The 27,909-nt window shown below is 40.1% G+C and overlaps 3 protein-coding genes across 17 annotated transcripts in view; 2 read left to right on the forward strand and 1 right to left on the reverse strand.

Annotated features, from left to right (window-relative positions):
- The first annotated feature begins 1,602 nt into the window (after positions 1-1,602).
- Positions 1,603-11,940, forward strand: pnpla8 (patatin-like phospholipase domain containing 8). Its single transcript, XM_047390076.1, has 10 exons — positions 1,603-1,729; positions 3,885-4,986; positions 5,806-5,955; positions 6,070-6,221; positions 6,907-7,001; positions 7,168-7,339; positions 7,436-7,493; positions 7,710-7,904; positions 10,203-10,398; positions 10,528-11,940. The coding sequence occupies exons 2-10, from the start codon at positions 4,063-4,065 to the stop codon at positions 10,800-10,802; spliced, it is 2,217 nt and encodes a 738-aa protein (XP_047246032.1). The 5' UTR covers positions 1,603-1,729; positions 3,885-4,062; the 3' UTR covers positions 10,803-11,940.
- Positions 1,719-2,569, reverse strand: akap14 (A-kinase anchoring protein 14). 2 transcript variants are annotated; one of them, XM_047390079.1, is made up of 2 exons: positions 2,362-2,568; positions 1,719-2,279 (listed from the first exon to the last, which is right to left on the reverse strand). In XM_047390079.1, exons 1-2 carry the CDS (start codon positions 2,398-2,400, stop codon positions 2,022-2,024), a joined length of 297 nt encoding a protein of 98 aa, XP_047246035.1. In that variant the 5' UTR covers positions 2,401-2,568; the 3' UTR covers positions 1,719-2,021. The 2 variants fall into 2 exon arrangements, with proteins under 2 accessions (XP_047246035.1, XP_047246034.1); XM_047390078.1 differs by having other exon boundaries at positions 1,719-2,569.
- A 5,593-nt stretch (positions 11,941-17,533) lies between the features above and the next one.
- The window catches only part of nrcama (neuronal cell adhesion molecule a), a 76,822-nt gene continuing 66,446 nt past the window's right edge, over positions 17,534-27,909 (forward strand). For 6 of the 14 annotated variants that reach the window (XM_047390039.1, XM_047390041.1, XM_047390042.1 and 3 more), the window contains exon 1: positions 17,534-17,687. The gene's annotated coding sequence lies outside the window, so the exon portion shown is untranslated. The remainder of the gene's footprint in view (positions 17,688-27,909) is intronic. The other 8 variants (XM_047390031.1, XM_047390037.1, XM_047390034.1 and 5 more) reach the window with 3 other exon arrangements.

Raw genomic sequence — 27,909 nt, forward strand, 5'->3', positions numbered from 1 at the left:
GTATGGGGTTATTTTTCAGGGGTGAGCTTGGACCCCTAGTTCCTGTGAAAGGAGCTCCTAATGCTTCAGCATCCCAAGACAATTTTGACAATATGCTTCCAGCTTTCTGGGGACAGTTTGAAAATGGCCGCTCTCTGTCCCAACATGACTGTGCAGCACTGCAAAAGCATGGTTGACGAATGGCTTGACGAAAAAGTTTGATGTGGGGGAATATGAACATCTTTTTAAATTGGATCAAAAATCTTATACTGACCTCTAGTGGATAAGCAGCCAGTAAGCCCTGACAGGTAATTGAGAAGCATAAGGAACTTTAGTTGACTTAGGCAACAATCCAGCACTTGTATTGAACCAACAGTATCTTTTTAACAAATACTCATAAGGAACACCAAGATGGCCACCAAACAACAACTCAGGCTCATTTTATACCCCTTAATGAAGAGGAGGGTAGAGATGAACCAAACTTCAGCAATGGCGAAGATGACTGGTTGCATGGATATTTGCCAGGGCAGAGCAGACCTAAGACCGATGAGGATGGAATGAGAATCAAGATGAGGATGAGGGCATTGAAGTTAAAAGTAAATTGTAATAGCCTGGCCTTTTCTTTACTGCAGCTTTTCTTTACATTAAATTGATCTGTGTAAACTGTAAATTGAAAATTTCAGAACAAATTTATGATAAACCGCTTTACTTTCAATTCATTGTTCTGAAATTTTACCACAGGCCGTAAATCCCCAAACCATGAAAAAATAATAAACAAATACATAAACAAACAAATGAGAAAATAAAAAAATAATACAGTTTTGCTGATTGTGCTTATTTAGTCTATTTTAAGACCTAAAATGACCAAATTGGAAATGTTTAAAATCCAACACTTTTCTAATATTTGCCTTTAATTTGATTTACTTAAAAGGATGAGAAGTCTTTCATCAATCAATTTTAAGAAAACAAAAAGCTAAATGAGCATAGAGCCTAGTTTTGTTGCTATTGCATTGTTTAAGTGATTTTGTTTTTTTTATGGTAGTCTTACATTTCCTGTTTTTATTTTCCTTTCGTTTTCTTATCCATCATTCTATTCTCTTTATTTTTTTTAATTACCTCTGGTGTTTGACCTTCTGTATCATTGTAATGTTTTTCCTTAGGTACAGCGCCTTGAGTGCCTTGTTGCTGAAAAGCGCAATCTAAATAAACTTGACTTGACTTATGTTTGTTTTTATTTGGCTTATTTATCTGTCTATTTATTTGATATGATGTATCAAGAGGAGGGGACCTCTTATTAAAACAGATAGATTTGGGAGTGGTGTGGTAGTTTGCACAACCTTCTCAAGCATGGCTCTTGCTGACAAGCAAAGAAAGGTATACTATCAAATACTAGTCTACATTTTCTATATATATATATATATTCGTAATTTGTTGTTGACCATTTCCGGTATTTTTTATTCTGCAGTTTTTATATTTTTGTTTAATATCATTTCATTCATTTAATTTAATGGAGCAATTGTTGACATTGTTCTGGTCCGTTTTTCTGCCATTTTTCTCTCTTTTGTTTTAGTAGTGTTTTATTTTCCTCCAGCCCTGTTGATGGCAGTGATGTATCTTTTATCTGACTCCCTTAAAGTAAAACGGCACTCAACTTCCTGTTTATCATTCACCACCATCCTCGGTGGAAGCATAAACTCCCAGCTCTACAATCAATGAAACATTTCAGAAAACCCCCTTTGCGTTGCATTAGGTAAGAAGACTGTTTATTTACGCCTTTAAACTGGTATATTTCCACAGCCTGACACAAAAATCTAATTAACGTTGCTATTCAGTGTTGTTGATTTGGTAAGTAAACGCGTCCTTGTTTTTGAGCTGTCTCTGAAGCAAGTTAGCGCTCATTCGTCACACTTTAATCTAATATGGGTATATTTTTAACAAACGTACCATCGTTTCTGCTATGACTAAAGGAAAAAGTCCAAAGTCCATACACAGGGACTGTTATATAACCTCTAAAATAGCGACACTGATGGTGACCGTCTGATTTATAAGTCCATCATTCTTTGGAGTAAAGCCTTGGTCTCGGTGATGTCCGTCAGCCACTTCTCGCAAAACCTGCTCCTCCCCGGAGTGTGTACGAGCCTCCTAGACTCCAGTATGAAGCGGACTTCCACCGGCAGAGCTTCGGCCTCGGTTTTCGATACTTCCGCCGCGAAGTAAACGCTGACTCTATCCGAGATCGGTTTCCTGGCCGTCGGCGCCATGAAACGGGCCTCGTAGAAGTAGATCATAAAGTCGTCCTCCTGTGATGTGCGGAGAAAGTTTACGCTGCAGACCCAACAGAACCGAATCTCCCAGGTTTTAATATATGCCTCAATCTGATACCTTCCCACTTCGATGTTGAAGTCTTTGCTTGTAGCCCATTCAAAGCTGTCCGTCTCAGTTAAAGGGGCATTTCCAAGTTTCTCCTTCATTTTGCGGAGTCGGTCCTCCCGCAAAGCTTTTATAAGTAAGGAGAGCTCGGCTTTTTCGTTCATATCAGATGAATATCGCTCCATCTTGTTATCATGGGCGGTTTCTATGGTTACTAAAGTAGGGAACATATAATAGAGCCATCTAGTGGCTACCTGCTGTTATAACATTTAAACATACTAGTGTAGAGCACGACGCCCTCTGCTGGTTTCTTTATGTAAAAACAAAACAAGTACATCTCAATAAATTAGATTTTTGTCAAAATTATATTTATTTCAGCCTGTCAGTTCAAAACGTGGAAGTCATTGAATATATAGATTCATAACACAGATTAGTTTGTGTTTCCATCAAATTCAATTAAATTATGGTTTACAACTAATGTAAACCCAGAATTTGGTTTCTCAGAAAATTTGAATATTACATAAGTTAGAAAAAACATGGCTTTCTATTAACTGTACATCAGAACAATCCAAATTAGTTCAAATAAACTTCTTAACCCTCCTGCGGGCTTCATATTCTGTAAACACCCCGTGTCCTCCGGGTCATCATGACCCGGCTTCACTAAACCCCCAATATAAAGTAGCTTAATTGAATTTTAAACACCAAATCTATTTTTGCCTCTCTTAAACAACCCATTCACCACACATTGAGTGAATGCCTGCATTTTTCCTCTGCACATGGCAGAAAGACACTGTTATTTGTATTATTTTTTGTTAGGGGGGTTATCTTTTGTATAGGGGGTGAGCAGTATTTGTATAGCATTTCTATAGACTAAAATAGCAAAAATGTGCAATGACAGGAAAGTCTCTTTCAGCTTGAGGCATTTTCCCACATTTGTAGACACCCTCGGCTAACTGCCAAATCCAGGCAGTTTTCAGACAGTGCATTGTGCTGGAGAAGACCGCATGTCTTGTCATGTTTTTGTCTGCTACTGATGAATCTTAGACAGAACTAAAGCATTTCCACATCTTTGGGATGTGTAATTGACTCTGTAATAGTGATTTCAATACAATATGACTGTGGGGTCAAAATGACCCGAAGACAATATTTGTAACTTTTTTTTTGTACGGCTTACATGGGACTGTATGAATAAAAGTAACATTTTACTTTTCATCGTCAGTCACCAAATGTCAAGTTGAAAAAATATCATTGAGGGTTTTTTGTGCTTTTAAACTCTGTTTCAGGTCATTATGAACAACAGGAGGGTTAAATATATGAATCTGTGTGTAATTATGTATAATGTATAATGTTTATATTTGAAATGAATTACTGCAATTAATTAACTTTTCAATTATATTTTGATGATGGTTAGTTTCAAGGTGCAACCTTATTAAAACATATTGTAGAAAATAGAGCCATCTGCTGGCTTCTTGGTGTAACAACAACAACAATAAAATATATTTAAACCATTTTTTTGTTTTGTTATTTTGTTACAGGAAGTGGAGGCTACAACAAAGCACAAATCAATTTTCCCTTTTAAAAATGGAATAAAAGCAATCATAAGTTATGGAAGAGAACATGCCAGGATGCTGCATCATTCCAAACAAATATTTTAGCCTTTCCTCTTTTCTCCAGTCTTTTCTTCACTAATGTTCCCAGCGGGTCATCAGACGCATGTCGCGGCTCAGGTCCACAATTGACAGCGTAACCAAGGCAGTGGGAGGCACGGACATCATCTCCAGGTTCTACTGCTTCAAGCCTGGCGGTGCTGCAGTTGATGGTGCCCATACAGAGAAAGCGCTGCTCAAAGCTGAGACCATGAGTTCTAATGACAACGCTTCTGGAGGAATGCAGGAAAAGGCAGGTGGGGAAAATGGAGCAGTGGGGGAGCCAGAAAAGCAAAGGGAGCAAGTTATAGAAAAGCCTTTTGTTGCCTCAAAGAAGTTTTCATCCGCTTCAGCTTCATCAGCAAACACACCTGCTCTTAGCTCTTCCTCATCTGTGGCAAAGCAAACTATGCAGCTGTTCCACCCGGCAGCTCTGGCCACGAACATGGATGAGACATACAAGACTCTGTCCAACCACATCAACAGTTACTTTGGCCCAAACACACAAGGGGAAGATGAAGAGAACAGACAGCAGCAGCATGTCTCCGAACCTGTTCCACAGGTCACCACCCTGAGAACAGTGGACCACATTCCTGTTTTGTCTCCAGTCTCAGAGACGAAGGGTACCGAAGCGCCTACTACCTCTCTACCCTCAAAAAAGCCCAGTCCGGCTGCAGAGATCCCCTCCACTGCGACCCAAGCTGATGAAAGCACAGCTCAGTCAGTCCCCGAACTGAGTACCTCCGCAAAAAAAGGCTTCACCCATTACCTGTCATACCCCCGGCCCAGCGTCCAGGCGTTCGTTGGTAGCTACATTTCGCCTCTGGTTCCCAAATTTCGAGGTGATCCAAAAAAGGTGGCAGATAACAGGGACAAGTGTTCTGCAGACGGTTTTGCTGAACGCCCCGTGGACAAAGCAGTGGAGAAGACAAATGGTGAAGAAGAAAAAGACAAGAAGACAAAGCAGCTGCTCCTAAGTCAAAGGGAAAAGGTAGGAGATTCATTGCAAAAGTGTTTGCACTCATTAAACCTTTTTCCATATTTTTTCACAGTACAAACAAAAACTTCAATCTGTTAAAGCCTTTGGGGTATGTCTCTACCAGCGTGCACACCTAGAAACTTCCATTTTTGCCATTGTTTGCTAAATAACTCAAGCTCAGTCCGATTAGATGGAGAATGTCAGTGAACTTCAAATTTCAACTCTTGCCACTGATCCTCAGTTCCATTTAGCTCTGTACTTTAACTAGGCCATTCGAAGAAAAAGAATATCCTTTTGATCTAAACCATCCCATTGTAGCTCTGGTGGCATGTTTAATATCATTGTCCAGCTAGAAGGTGAACCTCCACCCTTCAGTCTTTTTACAGCCTCTAAGAGGTGATCTTCCAGGATATCCCTGTATTCTTTGTTGCAGCTACATGAAATTATTGGTGCATGATACTACCACCGCCATGTCTCACAGTGGGAACGGTGTGTTAAGGGTGATGTGCAGCCACTCACAGGGTTTTGGATTTTAGGAATCTCTAAATAAGGAAAACGTGCAGCTGAGAAACGTTTGATTTAAGTTTGTGGTTGTAATGTTGCACGCTGGTAACTAAAAAAAAAAAAACAAACCCTCCTGAACAGGTATTTTTAATTTGATGCTGATGTTTTTACATGGAAATAAATTGAATAATTAAAAAAATTCTTATTTATTATATTAGCAGTTGCTTTGTGGGATACATAATTTACAGTTAAATAATAGTTTTGCCATATACTTATACTTGTTTCTTATGTTTCATATGTTCTTGACTTTGTTCATTTGACACTTAGATAATAGCCAGAGTGAGTGTAGACAACAGGACCAGAGGCCTGGTGAAGGGTCTGCAGAGGGTCACTGAGGTCCAGCGCCTCACCACTCGAGTGGAGGAGCTCGGCTTTCACCTGCTGGAGTTCCCTGAGACCCGTGGCGTGGCAGTCAAGGTTGGTGTTGTTTAAGCCTTTCCTGCAGTTGGCTTCAATGCCAGATGGTTGTTGGATTTATGCAGTCTTTGAATGTTTTTTCATCCCATGCATTCTTATTATTGTATCTTCTAGGAGAACTTGTTGCCCTGTTTGCTGCGACTGCGCCAGGCCAAGGACCTTTCCCTTCAGGCGGCTGCTAGAGAAACTCTGGCGCTGGTTGGCTACGCAGATCCAATCAAAGGCCGAGGAATTAGGGTACTGGCCATAGATGGAGGAGGCACAAGGTACACATTTCCTTGTAATGACATTTTATACAAAAAAAAAATAACATTCTTGAAATAAGGGGTGAATGTTGAGGAAAGCACGGCTGTCCGATGCAACCGATCAAATGCGTCAAGCGGGTACATTGTTATTCTGAAGATACAAGATGCAGCTTTTGCATATTTTGTGTTACTTTATTCAAAATCACATACTCAACAAACACTTTTCATGATACTTAAAGGGAAATGAAACCTCCTGAAACAGCTGTACCTATAAGCAATATACACAGCTGGCCTCGTGGTAAAGATGTGAAAAAAGCCTCAGAATACGATCATGTTTTAATGCAGCAGCATAATACCACAATGTAAAATCGACGCCTGTGTTTTTTAGCCATTGTCTGCTGATTTAGATGGAACACAATATCATTAAAGCCAGTGTGGAGGACCCAGGATGCTGTGGGCCCCTTTTTGTTTTCCACAAAGGCCCTGGACCCTTGTTGGAGTGCGAGGCATCACAAAGTTCTTGAATAATGTACTTGTATGTGCAATAAAACCTACTGAAAGTAAATACAATATAAATCCAATGTTCTTTGTTGCAACTAACACATTTCAAACAGGCAAACAGCTATTGCTTGCTGTTTATTGGTTTGAGTGTAAAAAGCACATTTTTGTTAGGCTTTATAATATAAAGATTGTGTTTGGGTGGCAGAGGAATGTTGGCCCTGCAGACTCTTCATAAACTACAAGACCTGACTGGGAAGCGAATCCATCAGCTCTTCGACTACATCTGCGGAGTCAGCACGGGTAGGCTGTGCTTGCTTTTTAGCACCACTGTTTTATCTATTTAACTGGAATTAATTCTTTTGATTTCATGCCTCATCTGATCAGGGTTGACCAGACTTTGTCGTCCTTTGTTGTTACAAATTCTAATCTTCCTTTTTTTTTTTTTTTTTTTTTTTTTTTCCAACAGGCGCCATTTTGGCTTTCATGTTGGGGATTTTCCAGATCCCCTTGGAGGAATGTGAGGATATGTACAGAAAGCTGGGCTCGGACATCTTCAAACAGAACGTCATTGTCGGAACTGTGAAGATGGGCTGGAGCCATGCTTTCTATGACAGCGAAATGTGGGAGAGCATCCTCAAGTTAGTCTTTCCTTTTCACTTCTTCCTTACAGTGTGTTCGCAACTGGAGGGATAGTTTATAAACTGTCTTTTTTGTGATCTCTTGTTTTCTCTTAGGGAACGTATGGGTGAGGGGCGTATGATTGAGAGTGCAAGGGACCCACACTGCCCCAAAGTACGTCCTTTTTTTTTTTTTTTTTTTTTCTGCCTTTTGTATTGTGATTAGATATTTCATTGTTATTGTGGTATTTAAAACTAATGCTAATCAGTTTATTTATGTATGTATTTTCTGTAATCGCAGTCTGAGTTTTTTTTTTTTTTTTTACCGTGGTCCGTTTTGTTTTGGTTTAAAGAGAGCCGACACATCCCTAGTTTTGTATTTGTCCACTAGGTGGCAGCAGTGAGCACCATCGTCAACAGAGGTTTGCCTCTGAAGGCCTTCGTGTTCAGGAACTACAGGTTCATGCCCGGAGTGAGGTCCCACTACCTTGGAGACTGCAAACAGAAGATGTGGCAGGCCATCCGGGCCTCGTCTGCCGCCCCCGGATACTTTCAGGAATTTGTTCTTGGAAAAGACCTCCATCAGGTACAGCATGGAGCCGGGAGAGCTGGAAATGGGTCGGCAAGGTTCAGTTCAGCCGAGTTTAATGCAGCTTTGGTCCAGATAGTTGTAATTGCATACAAAAATTCTGATTTGTTTTTATGTACTTCATATATAACAATATTATGAGATTCCAAAGATCTCAGAAAATTATCTCAGTCATCACTAATAATTGTAATATTGCATCCTGGTATATTGCTACAAAGAAAGGCAATGCTGTAGGTTTCTGTATGATTAGTTTCGCTTCACTCAGTGTCCCACTGATTAATGGCTGTTTTAGTTAAGGGATACTAGCACCTCTTTTCTCTGGACTCACAGAAACCATGAGAACAATAAGCAGAAGTTTAAAGTTTACTTTGAAGAGTTGGCAGATTTTAATCAGGAGCTCATTGGATGTAAACCAGGCTTTCATTGTTTAGTCTCCTGGTTTGAACACCAGATAAATGTATACAATATATAGGTCACACTCATAGTGTGCAGTACAGCCATGTTTTAGATTTGTATTTGTGAATTAAAAGCCTTGTATCATTTTCCTTCCACGTCACATAAAATCCCAATAAAACAATGAGACTTGTGGTTTTAACATGACGCGATGTGAGACATTTCAAAGGGGGAGGAATACTTTTTTTGGCATTGTGTACATATATATATATATATTGTGTACATATATATCTCTATTTTCCTCTCTATTCTTTTAAATCAAAGTGTGTGTTTGTGTCTTCGGGGAGCGACCCAAACAGATTGATATTATGCTAAGAAGTTTGATTATTAGGCCAGATATCTTTAGCCGCTCCTATTAGAGAGCAATTAGGCTGGAGGCTTAGCTTCTTTTTGATAACCTACTTAAGCTAAATTAGTTTGGTCCCCATTGCTTCTCTCTGCTGTTTCCTATAGCTGGCCTCTGATTATGTTTGGGTCAATAAATGACCCTAATCTCTTGGGTTGCCTTGATCTTTTTCAGAAAGAAGAAGTAAAACATAAGGCCTTATGGTTTATTTATCCACGTGAAGCATCTGTTGAACTCTAATTTCATCCATTCAGTTTGTACGTGGCTGCTCTTGTCTCCAGCGGACTCGCATGAAAAGATGGAGATTGCTAAGTTGCGTCTGTGCAGTGTAGGTTAAGCTTACATTACCACCCACTGGTCTTCCTCCTGCTCTGGTTTTCAGCACTTGGCAGAGGTATTTCTCAGGAGAATTATGGCCCTGTAGGAGATGAAAACAGACAAAATACACACACAGACACACTGCAGAGACACATGCACTCACTGAAGCAGTTACTGATACAGAAAGTGATGGAAATCTGGAGGTCTAGGTTTTTACTTCCCAGCTGGACCTTATAGACTGGATGCAAACAAAATGTTAGCACAGTAAGAGCTGGCCGGACTCGGACGTTGACGGTAACGGCTGGGAAGCCTTGTAATAGGCTTTTTACACAGGCAGATCGGGTACAGAGTTAGATTCAGTTATTCTCCAGATCCGGAAAAGTGTCGAAAAAGAAAATAGAATCTGAGAAAATATTTAGATTTTGACGCCTACTCCATGTCCCATGTTCTAAAAGTTCCATCCACCCATCCATACATACTTTGTTGGCGTGAGTCTGGAAAATTACAAATTTCTGACATGAAAAATGTGTTTGAACACTGTTACAAGATGGCTGAGTGTATTTGCTTCTAGTGTCACCAAAAGATAGTGTTGATAGAAAACAATCTCAGTCGGAGACAAAGACCTAAAAAATCTCAAATTCTTTCAGGAACCCCCACTTTACCCTTTAGAGGCATGAAAGTAATCTTTTTTTTCCTGCTCTGCTGAGGAAGATAAGTCCTCACAGCCGTAGTCTCTATCTGACTCTGAATCAGGAGTGTGTCGGTACTCGGTAAAGGTCCTGGCATGGATTTGGGGAAAAAATGAAAAGGCCGAAGTGCTAAATCTGTCAGGCCATTTGTTCATGCACATTGGCCTCATTTTTGTTTCACTCCATAGCTTCATATTAGAGTACTGTGTAACAATTTCACTTATGAATCAAGCTGAATTCAGAGTAACCCAGCTGTGTGACTCTGTATATAGGTCATTCCTGACTTATTTTAGTTTCAGGGAGCTTGTTTACTTCTGGGTAAACAGGCTTTTTGCCAGAGTAGCACATCTCTGAACCAAATCTGTGTAGCTCTGTGACAGCCTGTCCACTTCACCTCATTTATCCCCAGAAATCTGTCACAAGTACTATATTTAAAACTACAAACCCAAGCCTCCCTACTTTACCTTGATCTCTCTTCTGTCTTATAAGGACGGAGGACTTCTCATCAACAACCCCACGGCATTGGCCATTCACGAGTGCAAGTGTCTGTGGCCGAACACACCCCTGCAGTGCGTGCTGTCTCTGGGAACGGGGCGCTATGAGACTGTGGGCAAGAACAACACGAGCTACACGAGCTTGAAGACCAAGCTGGCTCACGTCATCAGCAGTGCCACAGATACAGAAGGTAAGACGAATCAGCATTTAACATCTAAAAGAGTGTGGGAACACACACTCACACACTGATCTTCCAAACGTGCTAAAACGCCTCATTTTGTGACTTGGTAGAAGCTTTAATGTGAGCTCCCAATTTCAGAGGTGCACACCATGCTGGACGCCCTCCTGCCGCCGGACACCTACTTCCGCTTCAACCCCTACATGAGCGAGGACGTGCCATTGAACGAAAACCGCCAGGAGAAGCTGAACCTCCTCAAAGGCGAAGGGGGGCGTTACCTCGAGCACAACGAGGCCAAGCTGAAGAAGGCAGCCAGCGTGCTGGGCCAGGAGAAGGGCGCCATCCAGAGGCTGGCCGAGTGGGCTAAGCTGAAGGCCGACATGTACGAGGGAATCCCCTTCGTATCCAAACTGTAATTGGTCTACAGGTAAAGGAGAAAAAAAAGAGCATTTCTGGCACATTTTGTGTTTGGAATTTGACTTAATTCCTAAAGGTTTACGTGGGCTAATCCATGATATTAACCCAACATTAAAAGCTGTTTATTTATTTCTATATTATTAAGATGAAAGAAAGTGTTAAATAATGTGTCATATAATTATTTGATAGACAATATCATGGCTGATAGAAGATTTAAAAAAGTATTTCTGACATTTTTTTTTAAAAGTGTCTTGTGACCTGAATTTGAACATAAAAGATGTAAATGATTTACATGTGTGAGACACATGTTCATCGCCTGATATGTTGATGTGTAACGTGTTAGTTTTTACATGTAAATATTTCCTGAACAAATGCCTGACTATAGAGATACACCGATCAGTCAGTCAATGGATTAGAACAATGAAGTCCCGCCATTTGCACTCTAAAGATGCATCGATCTACATCTGGGGTTAATTCAAATGAAAAAAGGACAGAATCCTATGTTTTCAAGCATAAATCTGGCTAGCCTTGAAATTCTTCCATTTTGCATTAAATTCTAAACTACTACTTCCATCACAGAACCTGCAGCATATTTTTCTTCTATGTTAGCAGGTCGGATCTCAAAGCCAACTGGAAATCGGTATCAGGCTAGAAAAGCCTTATTGGTGCATTTCAACCTGAAAGTTATGTTTGCTTGCATCTTCGGTAACTCGAATACATTAAGGTGTAACAGATACGTAATTGCACAGTGGGAACCGAAACACGACTGCTTATTACTAGCACTGCACAAAAGTAAAACAAGAAAACCTGTGCACTTTGTAGGATAACATTTTTTTATCCTAGGGAGAACTGTATAACAATTTGAAACAATTATGATTGTCTTTAACTTTTTAAGAAAGGAAACTAATACAGTACATTCATTAGCCTAAAGTGTTAAGAAGACTTACTTTTATCAAAGCATGGTTATTGCACTTAAAGCATTCACTTTGGTCCATTATTGTATGACACCTTCCAAAATGTGAGCATGTTTAATGTAATGAGAATGAAATGACTGTGATGCCTTCCTTCTTTATTCCTTAATGGAATTTTAAAAAGATCCAAAATGTCATGAAATAATAAAACGTATTGTCAAAGCTCTCTTGACTTCTCGCCTCCCATGTGTTTAAGCATTGCTTGTTGCGTTTGACACACTTTCATGCTACACAATAAAGTCGTCACTCTATGCTGATTGTCTTTCTGTGGGGAATTGCCTTTTCTTTCAGCTGCAATGTCAGACTCTCTCATTATTTCTCCAAGTCCTGCTGTCGTTGCCGTAGTCAGCGTGAACAATATGCTGTCAAAGGTCTGAACACCACTGCTTATATCAGAACGTTATGGGTGTATCTGCTCTTTTTACTTTTTTTTTTTATTTCATATTTTTTTACCAAAGAGATTACCCAAAATGTTGAAGTAAGCATGTCAGGCCTGTATGTGGCATACATAATATATTCACTAAAAACAAGGGAGGTGTGGAGCATGTGCCAACAGCTTACTGCTACACTTGGTGCTCGAGGTCCACGATACTGTTTTATACAAAAACCCAACAAGTTAAAACCCCTCACATTGATATTGGGCTCATACATTTTCTCTGGAAATGACCCAACAATACTACCTAATCTCATACTGCACTAAGAAGACTGTGTCTGTACTAATCAAGGTTCACTCACCTCGGCATGCTAGGTGCTTGTAGAGGAGTGTGAAGTCACAGCTAAAAGTCACTTTGCATCAACAAATTCTGGCCTTGGTTTCGTTTTTTTAAAAGCATCTTTATTACTCCGTTTTACTATTTATACTATTTTGTATTTGTACCTTTCTAAATTTTAAACAGTGTAATTTTCCAAGCTTTATCTGTTGTAGCTTTATACCCATTTCTGTTTTGAGTACCATATTCGAAGTAAAAAAAAAAAGCCTTTTCTAAAACGAAGATCCAATTTCAAAGTCAATTCTTGTGTGGATAGATTTAAATGTAACATTGTTTGTCTCTGTTTAAATACATTTGATTGAGTGAATTCATTTTTTCCTAGCATCTGCAATAAAATAATTTAGTTTTATTGAATTTCAAGTGATAATTTACAAATTTGGTTGTGTTGGCAATATTTATGTTTTAGGAATAAATGACTCATATTACTTAAAGTGGTGAAAAAAAGTTCATCTCTTGGTCTGTCACCCAACTTTTCTCTGAGTGTTTGAAGTAAAAATAGCTAAACTCAGCAGAGATATATTTATGTAGTTCATATCACCTCACCATTAGTCACTTGTTGTGCCAGGACCCATCCGTCTCCTTTCCACCTTCTCAAGCCGGGTTAGGATTGTGTGGTCCTGTGGCGTTCCCTAGCAACTGTTGTAGCTTCTCCTTATTTACAATATTCTCAGTGTACCCACGCTTGCCTATAAATGTCCCTGATCTGGCAGAAACAGAACTCACAGCCGGTAAGCTGTGGTATGTTTTGTTGCTACAAGAGGTTTTATGTCAGTTGGGATTGTCACGCACAAATGAATGTGATATACTGTTTGTTTTGCTTTGAAGCTCTTTCAGCTTTTTGCAAAAATCCTCTGTGAGGATCTATGTCTAGTACAAGTGAAGCGGTCCTGTTTTATTTTGGATCTATATTGTTTTTAAATACATGATATTAACACAATCTCTTCCTTTTGACTCTTGCTGCACACAGCAGCTTGCAAAAAGTGTTCCTACACCCTGACCTTTTTCACATCTCGTTACAACCACAAACTTCAGTTGCACATCTTAAAACTGATTTTGTCTTTTTTTTTTATCCATTCTTCCTTGCAAAATTGCACAAAAGGCATCCCATTCGGATTTAGGTCTGGACTTTAATTAATTTGATGTAACAAATTCCGTTAAGACTCTGGCTGGATGTTTTGGGTAGTTGTCCTGCTAGAAAGGGAATCTCCAAACAATCTCAAGTTCTTTCTAGCCTCTCAAAGGTTGCTTTCAGGATTGTCTTATATTGCCCTCCATCCATACACCCATCAACTTTGATCAGCCTCCCTGTCCCTTCTTAAGAAATCCCCACTTTCATGTTTCACTATAGGGAGTGTATTTTGAGGGTAAAATGCAGTGTTAGTTTTCAATCACATCAAATCACGATAAAATACATTGACGTTTGTGGTTGCAAGTCCTGCAAGGAATAGTTGTGTGATAAGGCTCATATCTATCAATGATAGGAAGACTGAAGGCTGCTACATGTCCGTCTTCATCAACTCAGGTTATCAACAAGTTAAGATGGCGGCTGAGTAAACAATACCAGTAGGGAAGCTAAAGTCTGCTGAGTGTCAAAGTGACATGGGCTCATCCTGATTTGTCTTTTTCTTTGTTTAAACAGGCTAGCTCCTAAGAGAAACTCTGGAGTGGATCCAATAAATGTTAACCAGCAGTGAAAGCCAATGTTTTGTCTTGCAAGTGATTTATTTTTTGTGTTACATGCAGCCTCTGCTTAAGGTATGGGGTAAGCTGAAAGCACTCCTTCAGAGAGCATACAGCACTGCAATGGTATGTCTGCAAGGAAAACATGGGCCCGTCTTCGCGTCTGAGACGAAACATTTACACAGTGGTGTGGCCCTCGGCGTGTCCATGCCAGTCGGTTAGTCTGGGGACACACCTGCACACACAAACACATCCTATTTGGCTGGCATCGAATCTGCCTGTGCCCACTGCCCCAACATGTAGGCTTTTGAAACGTTGCAGTCTTGTCACTCCAAAGTCAGATGCTGTTAAAAGATAAACTAAGGTAACACCCCGTGAAGCTGCTGTGTGCTTAAGTCTTGAAAACAGAGTAATTTTGTGTTATCTTGCTTAAGGCCCTAGTTCATGCAGTCATCGTCTAATGGACTCAATACTTTCCCGTGACTTGTTTCCATTGCTCAAAAGTGAAAGTAGAAGTCCCTCGGCCTGAACAACTGTCACATTTAGGAGCAAATTTTTTACATATTACTGTTAATCTGAACACAGTCTCTGGGTTGATTCTCCCTGATACGTTCAACATTACCTGACTAGAATTGAGAGAGGTGGGTGTCGGTGAAATATGTTGTTAGAGGAACCATCTACTAATCAAAATTTGAATTATATTGGCAAGATGGTAAAAATAGGTACCGCTTGACACCAGTTGTGCCCCGTTTTTGTCTGCACAGTAAGCCAAAACAGTCATGGTGCCAAAAAAAAACACCTGGTACCCCAAGTTACATTCATATAGATTTAATCTGGGATTGTTCCATAGCTACAGTTCTTCCCAAATGATCATCTGAATTCTGTTATGTATCCAATCTAAATTAATTTACTGTCATTTCTTAGTATATCTAATAGCATGCAACAAAACAAGATGTTATTCTCTGAGATCTTTAGCAGAATCATGTGAAACATTTGAGATAAAAAAAAAAGCTAATTGATTCTACTTGCAGTGTAGACTTCCACAGCTCATTGTCAAGAACAATAACCTACAAACAAAGTTACTGAAGAATAAAAAAATGATCAAGAGGACAATATGATATATCAGTGTGGACTAATCTGCTATAGTGACTGACGTGGCCCCAAGTAAAATTCTACTTAGGCCCTTATACAGGTCCTTCTCAAAATATTAGCATATTGTGATAAAGTTCATTATTTTCCATAATGTAATGATGAAAATTTAACATTCATATATTTTAGATTCATTGCACACTAACTGAAATATTTCAGGTCTTTTATTGTCTTAATACGGATGATTTTGGCATACAGCTCATGAAAACCCAAAATTCCTATCTCACAATATTAGCATATCATTAAAAGGGTCTCTAAACGAGCTATGAACCTAATCATCTGAATCAACGAGTTAACTCTAAACACCTGCAAAAGATTCCTGAGGCCTTTAAAACTCCCAGCCTGGTTCATCACTCAAAACCCCAATCATGGGTAAGACTGCCGACCTGACTGCTGTCCAGAAGGCCACTATTGACACCCTCAAGCAAGAGGGTAAGACACAGAAAGAAATTTCTGAACGAATAGGCTGTTCCCAGAGTGCTGTATCAAGGCACCTCAGTGGGAAGTTTGTGGGAAGGAAAAAGTGTACGCTGCACAACGAGAAGAGGCGACCGGACCCTGAGGAAGATTGTGGAGAAGGGCCGATTCCAGACCTTGGGGGACCTGCGGAAGCAGTGGACTGAGTCTGGAGTAGAAACATCCAGAGCCACCGTGCACAGGCGTGTGCAGGAAATGGGCTACAGGTGCCGCATTCCCCAGGTCAAGCCACTTTTGAACCAGAAACAGCGGCAGAAGCGCCTGACCTGGGCTACAGAGAAGCAGCACTGGACTGTTGCTCAGTGGTCCAAAGTACTTTTTTGGATGAAAGCAAATTCTGCATGTCATTCGGAAATCAAGGTGCCAGAGTCTGGAGAAAGACTGGGGAGAAGGAAATGCCAAAATGCCAGAGGTCCAGTGTCAAGTAGCCAAAGTCAGTGATGGTCTGGGGTGCCGTGTCAGCTGCTGGTGTTGGTCCACTGTGTTTTATCAAGGGCAGGGTCAATGCAGCTAGCTATCAGGAGATTTTGGAGCACTTTATCCTTCCATCTGCTGAAAAGCTTTATGGAGATGAAGATTTCATTTTTCAGCACGACCTGGCACCTGCTCACAGTGCCAAAACCACTGGTAAATGGTTTACTGACCATGGTATCACTGTGCTCAATTGGCCTGCCAACTCTCCTGACCTGAACCCCATAGAGAATCTGTGGGATATTGTGAAAAGAACGTTGAGAGACTCAAGACCCAACACTCTGGATGAGCTAATGGCCGCTATCGAAGCATCCTGGGCCTCCATAAGACCTCAGCAGTGCCACAGGCTGATTGCCTCCATGCCACGCCGCATTGAAGCAGTCATTTCTGCAAAAGGATTCCCGACCAAGTATTGAGTGCATAACTGTACATGATTATTTGAAGGTTGACGTTTTTTGTATTAAAAACACTTTTCTTTTATTGGTCGGATAAAATATGCTAATTTTGTGAGATAGGAATTTTGGGTTTTTATGAGCTGTATGCCAAAATCATCCGTATTAAGACAATAAAAGACCTGAAATATTTCAGTTAGTGTGCAATGAATCTAAAATATATGAATGTTAAAGTTTCATCATGACATTATGGAAAATAATGAACTTTATCACAATATGCTAATATTTTGAGAAGGACCTGTACAATCTTGGGCTCCTCTGCAAGTTTCTTGTTTCTTCTATGCATCTCAAGTCTTGCAGTTCCCACTTACGCCGCTTATTAGAAGAAGGGCGCTCTCTTCTCTCTGAGGATCATTTACCTTGAAGATCTCTCACTCTAACATTATTCTCATGTACAGGTTTCTGTTTGAAACAAACGCGTTCATGGAATCTTCGTTAGCTGCTCACAAAAAAATTTATAATACTATTTATAAATGAAATAATTATTACGATACTTTGCAACCACATATAATATATTATACAACGGATAGTAAAATAGGAATAGATTAATCCAAACAATTTCTTTCATTAAATTCGATCCTTGCCCTGATAAGAAAAAACATAGATTAAAAAAAAAAAAAATAAATAAATAAAGAATCGCCACTCACGAGCGGGTGGCGCTGATCTTCTCTGCAGAGTGCGCCCTCCTCTTATCATCATAGATCGTCTCCTCAGCTGCTGGTTTTGACAGCGGCGGGGTTGAGCTGGTGAGGATGCACAGCTTGCTGTTGCAGCGGCTGTGCTGAGAGGGGGCAGACGCACCAGCAGGGGCACGCTCCCACCAAAGACACACGCACACACCCCACATCGTTTTCAGCAGCATCAAGACACACTCGCTGAAAGAAAGGCAAACTGCAGCCGGATTTCAGAAAACGGTGAGTGAGGATTTGCGTGATTTTTCTTTTTTTTTTTTTTTTTCTTTTCCTTTTTTCCAATAAATGATGGCTGCATGTCCCTCCATTGTTATGATGCGTATTATAAGAATATTGCAGCTCTGGGACATTCAAGTCATTATTTTGATGCGGCATCCTCATAATCATAATTATGATCAAGGAGGAGATCGGGTGCGGATGATTGAGGACAGGTTAGGTGTGCGTGTTTCTAATGTGGATTCTGCAGAGCATCAAAGGCAGGGAGACCATTGCAGTCTGCGCTCACTGCACCGCACGCACTGCATCTTGAGGAGCTGCCATGAAAGCAGGCGAAGGGAGGGAAAACAGTGTGTTCACAGCCTGTTGTGGGCTTTCCCCCCACCCCTTCCCTCCGGTGGTGCCGCAGGATTTGCCTACTGCCGGCCGGTGAAAGGAAGGCAGAAGCTGAGCGGATGGTCGGCCGCAGCCAGTTGTAAGCCCCACTCCTCCTTTGAGTGCCCTTTTATTATTTGGACTTAAAGAAAGACAGTTTAGGCCTTGTTTTAATGCATTAGGCCATGGAGCACAGGAGCGCGAGTTTCATCTGATCCCTAAATTGTTTCATACATTTTTAAATGCATAAAAAAGGTAATATTTTGCCAAAATCCCTGGAAGATTTAGTGTTAATTCCGCTATTTGGATAGTCAGCATATGATAAAAAAAATTATCTAACGTTCGTAGCAAGCATGAATTTTACAGCAAGAACCAGATATGTAGCACAAACCAAATCAGATAAGTTATGCTTAGAGATTACATATTGCAACGTTTTCCTCTCTTTCACTCTGACTGTATGTGTTGCACATTAAAACAATTGCAGCAGAATTCCCCATGTGCTGCTCAGTGACAGCGAGGATGTCAGAATGTCATTCTTTGCCACGCTTACATTTTCAATTTTCATTATGGATGGATGGATGGATGGATGGATAAATAAATGATTGGTTGATGGATGGATGGACTCAATGTTTAGACAACGGCTGTGACACTAAAATACACTGAAGCATCTTAAAAAGTTTGCTATTATATCTGATCAACAACAGCAAACAGAAAAATCAGTTCACGAGTACTAATCAAAATATGGTTTTGTAGACACCATTTATGTGACTGCTATTAATGATTTAGGTTGATAAGAAGTCATTTTCAGAACAAATTTGCATCGGGTAATGTTTAAGCACGCCGGGTGTTGTGTGTTGGTGTGTTGCTGCAATCGCTGCTGAGTTCTTCTCACATCCAGAGATCAGACGACGTGGCTTCAGTCTCCTGTGACAGCTTCCCCATCCTGTCACAGCAGAGTCAGCTCTGAGCCATTACGCATGGCAGATGTGGTGTCACCATGCCTGCTCTCCTCTGTTTGTCCACGGCTCATTAGACGAGAAGCCAAGTGTAAGGGTTTATGGTTGGCTAGGGTGCATTCCTCATTCTGTTTGCTGTACCTGCAAGTGATGGCATAATTTCAAGACAAGGGCAACGCATAAATGTGCCTTGAGCCTTTTTTGGTATGGGTCTATCTAAGTCACAAATCTTATTTTTTCCTTTTAGGTTTTCCACCATAGCAGTTACAAGGCTGGTGCTAGAGTTGGTTCTTTAAGAAAAAAAGAAAATCAAAACTTTGATATTCATATTCTATAGCGGATAAGCTAACATGAGACCATGTCATCATGCGAGATGTCTCTTCTAGTAAATTCTTATCTATACAAATCCCATATTTTGTCTCCCTGTAAACAGATGTCCTGATTTGACCAACTCCAATATATAACTGCAGTTTTTAAACAACAGTGTCTGTAAACACTCTTTATAATTTATTAACATCACAGTTAATGAGAGTTACACACACTATTCTGAGCATGCTTTCTAAGCACCTTCTTTTGATAAAAAGCCACCACAGAGTTTATAAGTAAAGCTAAAACCCAGTTGAAAACAATGATTGTGAGCACAGCTCTTTGCAGCGCACTGATCCACATTGTCAATGTGGTTGGCAATAGTTTCTAAAGGCCTGTAGGATGAAAGTGAGCTTGTGTTTTTTAAATGCTAACCTAACCTCTCATTAAGCTGAACCTGTGTTTTATAGTTGTCTTAAACTAAGCATGTATAAAAACAAAACCTATGCTGCAGTCACACAGGTTTTATTTAGTTTTTAATCGGGCTATGGCAAAAAATAAAACCCTTTTAGTTTGGGGCATTGGCAGAAGTACAATGGGTGGCCAGAAGGTGGGCAAAGCTTTATCAGGGGGATCCATGTACCAATAAAGGAGAACATTTTGTTTTTCTTGGTACCTGAAGAACATGCCTTCTTGAAAACTCTCTCTACTTGGCATTGTCAGTAAACGTCCCCCTGTGCATCTAGCCTTCTCTCAAGTACAAGGGTCATGGTTTTCATTTGATCCAAAATGGCCAATCAATTACCCTTATTGTCAGTTCTCAGATTCCCAATGAGCCATCTCTGTGTTATTATGAAATGCAGTTAAAAGTGGAACCTCTACTTATTTTATGTAGCTTTGATTTTCCTCAACTTCCATTTTCTACTTAAATTTAGAAAGTAAAAGTAAAAAAGTATAAGTATTTTGCTTCTCTTAAAGGAACTTTTGTGTTCATCCCAGGCATCCCTAACTACAAAGATTGGCCTCATAAGTGTGACTTTACAGCCATTTTTACAAGTCTTTATTGTGTTTATATGTTTTTATTCATACAAGCATATGCTGGTAAATACTATCAGACTCTACTTTGCTGCTCTTCCTGTGTGGTGAGCGGCACTCGTGGACTGTTACAAAAATTGGAATGTGTGCAACTGGTCAAAGGGCCTGGCAACAGCGCTCTAAACTGCCCACACCTGTGTGTACATTGCGCGCATCATATTGCACACAGATAGAAACTATGACCATAAATCACATCTGTCTTCATCTTTTACTCCAGTCTTTTAAAGATAGATGTAGTGATCTGTCACTCGCCTTGGGTGGCACCCGAGATGTCCTGGCTGAATCTTATGTTTATAAAGCATGTGCTACACCCCCTGTCACATACACTCACCGACCACTTTATTAGGTCCAACTGCTCGTTAACGCAAATTTCTTATCAGCCAATCACATGGCAGCAGCTCAATGCATTTAGGCATGTAGACATGGTCAAGACGATCTGCTGCAGTTCAAACCGAGCATCAGAATGGGGAAGAAAGGTGATTTAAGTGACTTTGAACGTGGCATGGTTGTTGGTGCCAGATGGGCTGGTCTGAGTATTTCAGAAACTGCTGATCTATTGGGATATTCACACACTACCATCTCTAGGGTTTACAGAGAATGGTCCGAATATGAGAACATATCCAGTGAGCGGCAGTTCTGTGGGCGAAAATGCCTTGTTGATGCCAGAGGTCAGAGGAGAATGGCCAGACTGGTTCGAGCTGATAGAAAGGCAACAGTAACTCAAATAACCACTCGTTACAACCAAAGCATGCAGAAGAGCATCTCTTAATGCACAACACGTCGAACCTTGAGGCGGATGGGTTACAGCAGCAGAAGACCACACCGGGTCCCATTCCTGTCAGCTAAGAACAGGAAACTGAGGCTACGATTCCCACAGGCTCACCAAAATTGGACAGTAAAAGATTGGAAAAACATTGCCTGGTCTGATGAGTCTCGATTTCTGCTGCGATATTCGGATGGTAGAGTCAGAATTTGGCATCAACAACAGGAAAACATGGATCCATCCTGCCTTGTATCAAGGTGGTGGTGGTGTAATGGTGTGAGGGATATTTTCTTGGCACACTTTGGGCCCCTTAGTACCAATTAAGCATCGTGTCAATGCCACAGCCTATCTGAGTATTGTTGCTGACCATGTCCATCCCTTTATGACCACAGTGTACTCATCTTCTGATGGTTACTTCCAGCAGGACAACGCGCCATGTCATAAAGCACGAATCATCTCAGACTGGTTTCTTGAACATGACAATGAGTTCATTGTACTCAAATGGCCTCCAGAGTCTCCAGATCTGAATCCAATAGAGCACCTTTGGGATGTGCTGGAACGGGAGATTTGCATCATGGATGTGCAGCCAACAAATCTGCAGTATCTGTGTGATACTATCATGTCAATATGGACCAAACTCTCTGAGGAATATTTCCAGTACCTTGTTGAACTTATGCCACGGAGGATTAAGGCAGTTCTGAAGGCAAAAGGGGGTCCAACCCGGTACTTGCAAGGTATACCTAATAAACCGGGCGGTGAATGTATATGGCATGCTTATTGGGGTAAATTAAAAAAGGAATAAATAAATAACTTTATGCTTGTTCTTTTTTCTAATTTTTCATACTGGATAAACACAAGATCTTCTTGGGCTGAACATCAAGGCTTTATTCAGAGTCTATGAGTGCCCACAAGCGGTCAACTAAGTATTAGCTTATGCAGCTACTTAGCTTTATGCAGCACAGAAAATGTTAGGCTGATGCGGGGTGGCGATATGCATTTTGAACAGGGTGCTCACAAAAAGTTAATTGGTCAGTGGTCTCCATGACCCTGCCTCTGAGTGTATTTCTTTCACTGGACCATCCAATGAGCTAATGCCAAAAAAGCACCAACTGTGCAAGTAGAAAGAACAGGAGATAAGTAATCACTGGATCAGTTTAACTTAATTTCTTGTATGGTAAACAAACCTCTAAAAAGCTGTACTGGTATCTTTCATTCTTTTAAACAGGATTTGTATTGTTAAAAATCACACCCGAACGGTGTAAGTATGCATACTGAATATTGTATTGTGTCTATGTCAACAAATATTTATTATTAAATGCTAAATATGTATAACATTCATGAAAATGTGAAATCAGCTTTTTTAAATTAAATCATTCATGGAAATGGTGCAAGCAAAATTAAAATTAAGATTTAGATTAATCTTCTCATAGTCTGCTCTGCCTGAGGCTGTACCGAAACAAGGAAATAATGCCTCTTATGTTTAATTCATCCCCAGAGGTTATTTAGCTAATTTCCTACATAAACAGCAATGAGTAAAGTGTGCAGGTGCTGATGGTAATAAACTCTTAAATCTTAAAATACAAAATTGGATAAGAAAGTAAAAAAAAAAAAGAAAAGACAGCAAAGACGTTAAGGTAAGTTTTCTAAAGATTTTGGTCAGACAGCCATGGAAGCTGCAGCCAAATGAGCTCAATTAACATAATGTAAGCTTCTGAATGCTTTGGGTTAATAGCCCCCTGCAGCGATGATGGTGAGTATCTGGAGTTGTGAGGATCATACACACCCTCAGTGTGCCCTGTGGCTCGCAGCTGAACATGTTTGGATGGCTGTTTTCATTACATCATTGGGGGCCTTTGAATTAGCACGAGTGGCTGAAAATTGATGATTTGGAAAATGGGGATGAAACAAAGCTAAGGCTAAGACAATGGTTGATTTGTGGAGAGAGCAGCTGCTGTTGTGGGTACTGTCTTCTCCTCAGGACAGATGGTGTTTATTTGTGCTTTTTCCCTTTTTTAAAAAAGATGTTATTACTGGAGATTGGAAGAGATCCACTATCCCTGTGCTTTCTTGCATCTGTAGTCTATGTATAAACATATACTGTAAGTTAAATACATGCGGTGCAAAGTCATGTAACTGTAGTAGAGCGTACTTGATATGGTCTGTAGATTAATAAAACAAGACAAAAACATCCCAAACGGCCATTAGACATATATAAATCCACACATAGCTTGCTGTCAGTCATTTTCTACCACTTATTCCATAGTGGGTCGCGGGGGGAGCTGGTGCCTATCTCCAGCAGTCTATGGGCGAGAGGCGGGGTACACCCTGGACAGGTCGCCAGTCCATCGCAGGGCAACACACAAACAACCATGCACACACTCATTCACACACCTAAGGTCAATTTTAGAGTGACCAATTAACCTAACAGGCATGTCTTTGGACTGTGGGAGGAAGCCAGAGTACCCGGTGAAAACCCACGCATGCACGGGGAGAACATGCAAACTCCATGCAGAAAGACCCCAGGCCAGGAATTGAACCCAGGACCTTCTTGCTGCAAGGCAACAGTGCTACCAACTGCGCCACCGTGCAGCCCATACATAGCTTGCTGATATTTGCAAATTTAGTTTGTGCAATAATGTAGTAGATGTGTTTAAAAGGTCATGGAATAAAAATTGTCTTGCCTTCAGAAAGGAATGCCAGCAGAAGGATTCAGTCTGCTCGGAGGCTGCCAAAGAGGAGTTGGGGTAGATCAGGTGGGCAGCAGATGGGAGAGTGTAGGACAGTGGAGAAGTTGCCAGACTGCTTATAGCTGTCAGTTGCAGAGTGTAGAAAGCATGTTCGGCTTATATAAGCTAATTTGATTTCATGTTTTGAAACACATACAGGTAGAGGTTATCATCCTTCATCTGAAGTGCATTTTAGGTTGCTTGGCTGCAGTTATCTGTAACACATCCGGTTATTCCATTCACGTCTAAAATGGCATAGAGCCAAAGATTTATTCTAAAAATGTAACATTTAGTGTAAAACATTTATTATATGTTGAGCTTGAAATTTGGCAGTTTTCAAGAAAAGAGACATAGAATGGTTATATAGTTTAAAATGACCAAAAGAAATGGAAAATCCAAATTAAAGCCGACACATGCAAATTAACATAACAAGAGATGTGAAATGATCAAATAAGAAACTCGAAATGGACTTTTGGTAGTTGAGTAGATGGATAGTGGTGCAGATTTGCTCTATTTACAAACTGTACTCTAAAAGCTCTTTACTTTGGCTGAAACTGATCATGTTTTTGCTCTATGCTTGCACTCGTATGAAAAAAAACTGACTCTGAAGAGTGATAAATCAAGAAAATAAGATAAGTCACTCGACTGGTAGTAGATAAGCACAGGCAAAGTTTATCTTTGTTTGAGCTGGCTGCGGAAGATGTGAGCAAGTGAATCATGAAGTTTGGGCTGGAGTAGTAGAAGCAACTTGGGTGTTGGGAGTACGTGTTCCCTAAGGATTTTTGTATGGGGTAAGAACGCTGTCAAAAACAATGTGTATGTAAAGACGGAAGTGTGTGCATATTAGTCAATAGTTGTGCACAAGTAAAATCCAAAAGAGGTATTGTATATTTTCTCTATAAGAATACAAAATAAAATGTTTCAGCTTCAAGAAATTACAAACACAAAGTTCAAGTTTACAGTTGTGGTTTATTCTTTATCAATACAAAATGCTATAACAGTTTGTGAATACGATTTCTTTTCTATGAGAATACGAATTTACATCAGCGACTTGGCGTCACGTGATCTCAGGCTGGTTAGTGGAGCACAGAGTTAGCCGATTCGCGCTGCTCATGCGCTGTCACACTCCTCACCGCCAGTAAACGTAGTGCCGGGATTGGATGACGGAAAAAGGTAATGGGAGATAATTCAGTCTAAAATGATATTAGGAACAGAGGGTAGATAGGGGGGATATCAAGAGTATTATAAATAAAGTATTTTTCATATTTTTATGAAATACAAAACTAAAAGTGATGTACAGTAGGTGGCGGTATGTACCTCTGAATTTGTACCGCCAGCAGAAGAAGAAGAAGAAGCAGCAGCACCAGCGCCAAGATGACGGACCAAGAGACTACGGTACAAAGCCAGGTAATATTAAAAAGTTTATATATGTCTTAATGTCGTTAATATATGCTCTTGGTCAGTCATCTTGGCGCTAGTGCTGTTGCTTCTTCTTCTGCTGGCGGTACGCAACAAATTCAGAGGTGCATACCGACACCTACTGTACATCGTATAACTCCACCCACTATATTATATCTTTTAGTTTTGTATTTCATAAAAATAAGAACAATACTTTATTTATAATACTCTTGAATCCCCCCCTATCTCCCCTATGTTCTTTATATTCCTTTTAGACTGAATTATCTCGCATTACCTTTTTCCGTCATCCAATCCCGGCACTACGTTTACTGACGGTGAGGAGTGTGACAGCGCATGCGCAACGCGAATCGGCTAACTCTGTGCTCCACTACCCAGCCTGAGATCACGTGACGCCAAGTTGCTGATGTAAATTCGTATTCTCATAGAAAAGAAATCGTATTCACAAACTGTTATAGCAGTTTGTATTCATAAAGAATAAACCACAACTGTAAACTTGAACTTTGTGTTTGTAATTTCTTGAAGCTGTAACATTTTATTTTGTATTTTTACAGAGAAAATATACAATACCTCTTTTGGATTTTACTTATGCACATCTATTGACTAATATGCACACACTTCCGTCTTTACATACATATTGTTTTTGACAGCATTCTTACCCCATACAGAAATCCTTAGGGAACACGTACTCCCAACTGCTCTGAAGCTTGACTGAGCACATTATTTTTAGGCTATTGCCTGCAAACTGTTTGTATCTGGTTCCATCAACGCCTGACTAAGGTGCTGTTTACAAGAAATGTTTTCAGGTAAAAACGGAAAAGTTTTGTTGCGTTTCTACTGTCCGTCTACTCGACAACTGCACACATTTATTTCTGAAAATCACAAAACTTGGGAATGGGTTCCACAGTTTAACGGTTTGAAAATATCCCGGTGTCTGTTTTCATATAGACAAAAAAAATGGAATCTCCCTGTATGGGGAGAGCCCTGGCATATGCACAGTATGACTGAAATCAATCAAAAGTAATGTAGATGCACTGCTGACCAGTTTAAAACCCACAGAAGATGAAGATATCAACAATATCAAAGGCGGATTGGAGAGGCCTTACTGGTGCTGCTGACTGTTGAATCTAACAACAGTTCTCCACAAAGTGCTCATTTTCTACCCGGTTTTCTGCATGTGTTGTTGAGTTTCAAAGAACATACCATGGTATGGTAGGGGAATTACGCAGGTATTATGTTTCCACTGGTGTCGTGTGCACAGAGATGTGAGAAAAATCCAGTTTTCAATAGACCGTTGTATAAACGGCCTATGGAGCTATTCATCAGAGATGCAAAGCAAAGGCGGATTCTGAGCTACTGTGGCAAATTGTTGCGGGTGATTATCCTCCGAATCAGAGGGCAAAATACAAGAACATCTTGAAAACAAGGACAGAAGTTACTACATGGATATTTTCGTAGTCTGCATAAACTTAGTTGGAAAGTCAAAATTACCTCTATAAGGCATGAAGAAACTTGCACAATTGCTGCGGTCTGAAGAATTACCAAAATTTAGCACAAAACAGTGCCAACAAAAACGCAGACACGTAAAATAGCCAGTAAGAAACCCAAAAACCTAGCTTAAATTGGACATACAAATAATGTAGATAAAATAGGTACAAATTTCACAAAGGCTCCGAGAATGCAAAACCATGAAAATGTAAACCATTCCCAACTTAGGGGATGTATGAGTTGCCCCAAAGTGAAAAATAATGTGTGTAATATTCAGTCAGTCAGTCATTTTCCACCACTTCTTCCATAGTCGGTCGCAGGGAAGCTGGTGCCTATCTCCAGCACTTTATAGGCGAGAGGTGGGGCACACCCTGGACAGGTCACCAGTCCATTGCAGACAAGGTGTGTAAAATTACCAAAGTTTAACAAAAAAAGTGTAAACAACCTATTACTATTGCAAACTCCGTACAGTATATGATGAAAAAAAAGAACAAAAAAAAAATGAGACATTTACTATACTGTCTTTTAAACCAAACTGAACTGCAAATATAACAGATAGGTTAAGATCTCAGTGGTAGGAGCTTAGCTGATTATATATTCGACATACACATATCACCCTCCAGCACCAGAATCTTAGTCACAGCTTTAAAATGATTAGTAAAGATTTAGGTCACTGGAATCCTTAAGGAGTTTCTCTTATCACACTAAAAACCCTGCTGGTTCAAGTCTGTAGTGTACAGTAATAGGTTGGAGCCAATCTGCCTTAGCCTTAGCCATTATTGGGAACAATGGTTTTACTGCAAAATGTTAAATCTAGTAAACCTGATAGTTTGGCAAGACACTAATGTGGAAGCCCCATTTGAAACCCTTTTTACACATGAATTGTAGAGTATGTTATTACGTATACCTTCCTAATTTGTCTGAAGCAAAGTCTATACTATATATGCAGATAACAACAATATGCCAGACAGGTAACACTAACAGTGCCTGTCAGAAGTCATCATAAACCTTTAACTTTTTTTCAGATTTTGTGTCGTTACAGCCATGATCTTCACTGTTTGGGCGGATTTTATGTAATAGAGCACTATAAAGTAGCTGGTAAC

Source organism: Girardinichthys multiradiatus, chromosome 17, assembly GCF_021462225.1.
Source record: "Girardinichthys multiradiatus isolate DD_20200921_A chromosome 17, DD_fGirMul_XY1, whole genome shotgun sequence".
In the NCBI taxonomy this organism is placed as follows: Eukaryota; Metazoa; Chordata; class Actinopteri; order Cyprinodontiformes; family Goodeidae; genus Girardinichthys; species Girardinichthys multiradiatus.

What these genes read in the sequence shown, in the direction of transcription:
- akap14 (XM_047390078.1), bottom strand. Translation starts at nt 2,534, where the DNA reads ATGGAGCGATATTCATCTGATATGAACGAAAAAGCCGAGCTCTCCTTA.
- pnpla8 (XM_047390076.1), top strand. Translation starts at nt 4,063, where the DNA reads ATGTCGCGGCTCAGGTCCACAATTGACAGCGTAACCAAGGCAGTGGGA. An exon ending in GGGACCCACACTGCCCCAAA is followed by an intron (nt 7,494 to 7,709) that starts GTACGTCCTTTT and finishes TTTGTCCACTAG; the next exon opens with GTGGCAGCAGTGAGCACCAT. An exon ending in TTGGAAAAGACCTCCATCAG is followed by an intron (nt 7,905 to 10,202) that starts GTACAGCATGGA and finishes CTGTCTTATAAG; the next exon opens with GACGGAGGACTTCTCATCAA.